The sequence below is a fragment of the Fukomys damarensis genome, unplaced genomic scaffold (assembly GCF_012274545.1).
Source record: "Fukomys damarensis isolate Sample0158 unplaced genomic scaffold, DMR_v1.0_HiC HiC_scaffold_7, whole genome shotgun sequence".
NCBI classification, from domain to species: domain Eukaryota; kingdom Metazoa; phylum Chordata; class Mammalia; order Rodentia; family Bathyergidae; genus Fukomys; species Fukomys damarensis.
In genome coordinates, this window is record NW_022900919.1 from 35,869,830 (window position 1) to 35,874,449 (window position 4,620).

General features: G+C 40.9%; 1 protein-coding gene across 4 annotated transcripts in view; it reads right to left on the bottom strand.

Moving 5' to 3' along the window:
* Positions 1 to 10: 10 nt before the first annotated feature.
* Positions 11 to 4,620, bottom strand: part of Slx4ip (SLX4 interacting protein) — a 168,898-nt gene continuing 164,288 nt past the window's right edge. For all 4 annotated transcript variants that reach the window (XM_033761172.1, XM_033761173.1, XM_033761174.1 and 1 more), the window contains one exon: positions 11 to 4,601. In XM_033761172.1, the coding sequence (XP_033617063.1) occupies positions 3,887 to 4,601 (715 nt within the window). In that variant the 3' untranslated portion in view covers positions 11 to 3,886. The remainder of the gene's footprint in view (positions 4,602 to 4,620) is intronic.

Sequence of the window (4,620 nt, forward strand, 5' to 3'; positions counted from 1 at the left end):
TATGGTTAGACTTCTGTACTAATTACTTGCATTAACTTCATTTTACAATGCTTAATTTATTTTGTACTAAGGAAGGCTTTAAACTGTTTAAGAGGAACCAGCTTAATTGTGATTTTTCAACTTGCTTCAACATGTTTTAAATTCAGTAGTGTTTCAATACCAAGGAATGAATTCTTGTCTGGACAAACCATGCATGGAAATTTCCTCATAAGAGAAAAGAAGAAATTAAGATGATTTCCACATTCAAGTCACAGCATGCTGAACAGAAAAGTTGTGGCTCACAGGAAGGCCCCTCGTTATCTCAGAGGAGGGCCACTCACTCATCTTGTGGAAATATTACTAAAGGGCTGCCGAGGAGTGCAAGGAATCCTGGAACGCCCACAATGATCCCAGACCATTCTCTTGGGCACATTTTCCTTCCCTTATGTGTATCTGCTCTCACCAAACTTTCTGAAATTAAAAGGCCACTGATATGCACAATAATCCATGCTAAAATCCAAACATGATACCAACAAGAAAACAATTACATGGTGATCCCATTGTCGTCCCCATGACATACTCTGAGAAATTTCATTCAGAGATACGTTATATTCTCCACAAATCAAAGATTGGGAATTTGAGAGAGAGAGTGTGTGTGGAGGGGGGTGCTGAGGATAAAACCTATGGCCCTGTGCATGCACAACACTCACTGCACCACCGAATGACACCCCCAGCCCCCAGCACAAACTTGCTTTTTAAAAAAGCGTTTATTTTCCATACTTTTTAGTACTAAAACAAGGGTACAACCAAACCACTGAAAAACTTATTCTCTTCTTCCTACATGTTTGCTCCTTTGCATTTAATGAATCATGTCTATCTGGATGACAGTTAACCTCCAGTGGCAAAGAAAAGAATATGTAAGAAAAATCACACAGATTTTTTCCAGACATTTTTTGTGGACATTTATTAAAATAAAACTAATCTCTATTAAAATGGCATTTGAAAGCACAAAGAGGTGGCTTAGAAACAAAGACACTGAGCAAGTTAAAGAGAGTTCAAAATTATTACATTGATTCAATCTGATCAACCTCTCCTCCTAGCACACAGGATTTGAATACAAATTTAATTTGGAGTATTGAGCTGTTGAAGAATTGTTCTTTTTTACTACAAATATTGACAAGGTCTCAGACTTTCAGACCAAATTAGTAATATTATTAAGAATATCAAAATACATACCATTCCTAACAGTAGAGAAGCCTTCATATCCCACCTAATAAGAAACAAAAAAACCCTGGCATCTATCTTCCCCTTTGTACTTCCAAATACCCAAAGAATCACACAATCACTCAAGTAACAAGAGATCCAGGGGTGTTTCAGACATGTGTAAGGAAAAAGCTTAAAGGCAAAATTCCTCAAACATATGCCATACTGTGGGAGTTGAAAGCCACGTCCTATTCCCGTTAATCCTGTTAAAAACCACTGTACATAAAGGCTGTGAGAAAGACCACATCTATCTATAACCCAAGGGTGCTGTTTTCCCCTTTAGAGCACAGAAATTGTTATTTTACTGAATCTAACAAACTCTATACCCAAAACTTTTCTTGAAAAGAAATCATTACAAGCACACATATTGGTCTTAACCATCAAGACTAGGTTAACAGAACAAAATCTCTTCAAGAAAACATCCTCTGGTGATTTCACTTCCAATATTGCCTTCTACTTCTACAGCAGGCAACAGCTTCTGGTAGGGCCATTGATTTTATTCTATACTCTTCTAGAGAGTGACTTCTTGATCCACCAGTGGGATTACCTGTGCCCTCCCTGTTTATAAAATGATGTAATACTTATTTCTGTTTAAGATGATTCAATGACACATTGTGGTCCTGTCTTCAGTTAAGAGCTTATCTAGAACACTGGTCATTATAATAGAGAAGGCCTATGATGGGCCCTCAATGCTCTACCACTTCTCAGGAAGTTTCCATTCTGAGCAGTCTATCCCCATTGTACTAGCAGAACCAGCTCTGCTGAGGTTAGCATTCTACAGGGCTCACTCTTCCTCTACAGACTTGACTGGAGTCAGATGGGAGCTGGAAGAAAGCTAGAAAGGAAGTGCAAAGAATCCTAGGGGGCAGGACTACGATACGGTTCTAGTAGGGGTATCAAGGCTGGAACTGCAGGAAAAGGACAAGTTTTCAGGCAGGGTTGGACCTCCAAAGTAGTGGACACTCAAGGCCAGGCTTTGTGACCACAGCTGAACTTCGTGACACAAGAGTGCCATGATATGTGGTAGCCTAATGATGGGCCTCATCTTGCACAACCCATTCAGGGAAAAGAGATATGGGAAGGGTACTCATTCATTTCAAGCATGAACATACACTGAACCTAGTTGTGTATTCTTTTTTGGGGGGAGGGGCTGATTTAAACATTTTGGGAACTATACTCAATTTTCTTTTTGCTTAGAGATGGTACTTTAAAGGCGCACCTGATGGTAAACAGAAAAAATGACACAATGGATGGATGGCCTCTGAAAGAAGTTTGTTACTTTAGAATCAATGCTTTATTTTTAAAAAATTAGCAACCAAAGCCCCATTAAGACTGGCTTTACCTAGTCCTCAGATTCTGATCTATCTCCATCATGACTGGAAGTAACAAAGTTCATACATCTCATTGTTAGATGAGCTGTAAGAAGCCAATTATGAAGATTTTTCTTCTTAAGGTATTTCCTGGTAATCTATTTCAAATACCTTTCAGAGAACCATTTCTCAAAAATAACTGATTTTATTTTTGAAATGTCCAGTGTGAACAACACTGCTGAGATTTCCTGTTTTTCTACTGACTCTCACCTTCTCCTGAAGAAACTTCAAAATTTCCAGATCAAAATAGGGTGCAGACTAACCTTCTAGGTTGAACTCTTAGGCTCTATGTTTTCCTGTGGCACCATCAGGAGAGCAGACTGTGCAAGTAAAGAGAATTTAAACTGCCTGTAAAGCCTTCTAAATGGAAAAACGAAAATTCTGGCCACTGAGTCCCTTTGGGTTCTGGTCTGTCCTGAACCTAACCAAGGAGGTGCAAGGGCATGGACAGAGGCATGCCTGAGCTGCAAGCAAGGGCAAGCCTCTCCCATGTCTTCCCATAATGCTGGGATGAATTATCCACAAACTTCCGGCAATTAGAAGGGTAACAGCTCCCTAGGTGCTTTGGCTGTCCCACTGTAGTACCTGGAAACAGGCTGACTCACAAACTGAGCCCACGTATTTTACGAGTTTGAAGGAATCTGAGGGTGTACATGTCCACACGTGGCCCCAGCTGATGAGCTGGAGCTGGAGGCCATGGTAGCCAGGCTGGATAAACTAGGGAGTTTCCCATTCGTCCAGTGGTTCTCAAATTTGAGCATATTTCAGAATCACCCAACTCCTCATTCAACATGTCCGGATGGAACCTAATAGTCACATTTTTAATGTATTTGCAGACCATGATACTGGTGCTAGGACCACATGTTGAGAACTACAAGCTTCATCTTTCACTAGGGAGAAGCTCTACTGTATCCCCACAACACACCTGTAGCACCACGGCACTGTCCTCATACACTCCTCACAAGGTCTGCACAATAATGAGTCAAAGAAGGGCGTATCTGTTCTCTGTGCAGTCCTTGCACAAATGGTATCCTCCTTGTCAAGGTGAATGCCTCTTGGTCATTAAAATCATGTTTGAAGACAGTTATAAAATACGACAAGAAAGCAGCAACATTATTAGAACAAGCATATATCCTCCTGGTGGTGACTGCTCAAAAGCTAACCCCAACATGATATATACTTCTTATTTAAGATAATCATTCGAATTAATTCCTTTTATATCTTAGTTCCTATACATGTGGATCTCCTGTCTCACAGATTTGGCCACTATATCCTCAATTACAACTTTGCAATTTCTTTCTTTTTTTGATTAGGTTGCCCTGAGTTGTAGATAATCTTCCAGCATTTGTGGCTGAGCTGGTTTGCTGCTTCTGTGCTGGGTTATTTTTCATAAGACGTCTGGAGGAGAGATTTTCCAAAATATGCAACCTTTCCTTAGAGGAAGTTTTTGCCAAATCTTGTTTCAAAAGTAACCCCGGATCTGACAGCTCTAAAGATGGCAAAACACTGACAGCTGCACTGTTTTCCACTATTATTTCTCCTGAGACTAATTGATCACTTCCAAGAGAAACTCTCTTGTGGTGGTCGGAGTCTTCCGCAGAGCCACAGTTCCTGTGTTTCTGTTGTGTTTTGGCCGCCCGTGGACTTTGCTTTGGACCTGGTGATGCTGACTCACAGCTGTAGACAGGGCTCCTACTTAGAAGCCCTGTCTTTAACCGCTCCCCAGGATGAGGTTTTTGCTGGCTGTTAGTGTCTTCTGGTTGAGTCTGATTAACATTTTCCAGCTTTTGAACAGGAAGCCTCCAGTGGCTCTCCACTGCCTTTATGTAATCCTTTGCCTGTCCCGTGGATTCTGATGGGAGACTGGACAAGGCCTGATCGTCACTGCTCCTCCTTGCCACCACTGCAATATCTGAGTCATAGAGGTTCCCACAGTGGCCCTGTGGCTCTGATTTGCTTGAGATGCTTTTTGTTTCAGTTCTTTTTACACTAAAAAAAAAAAAAAAAA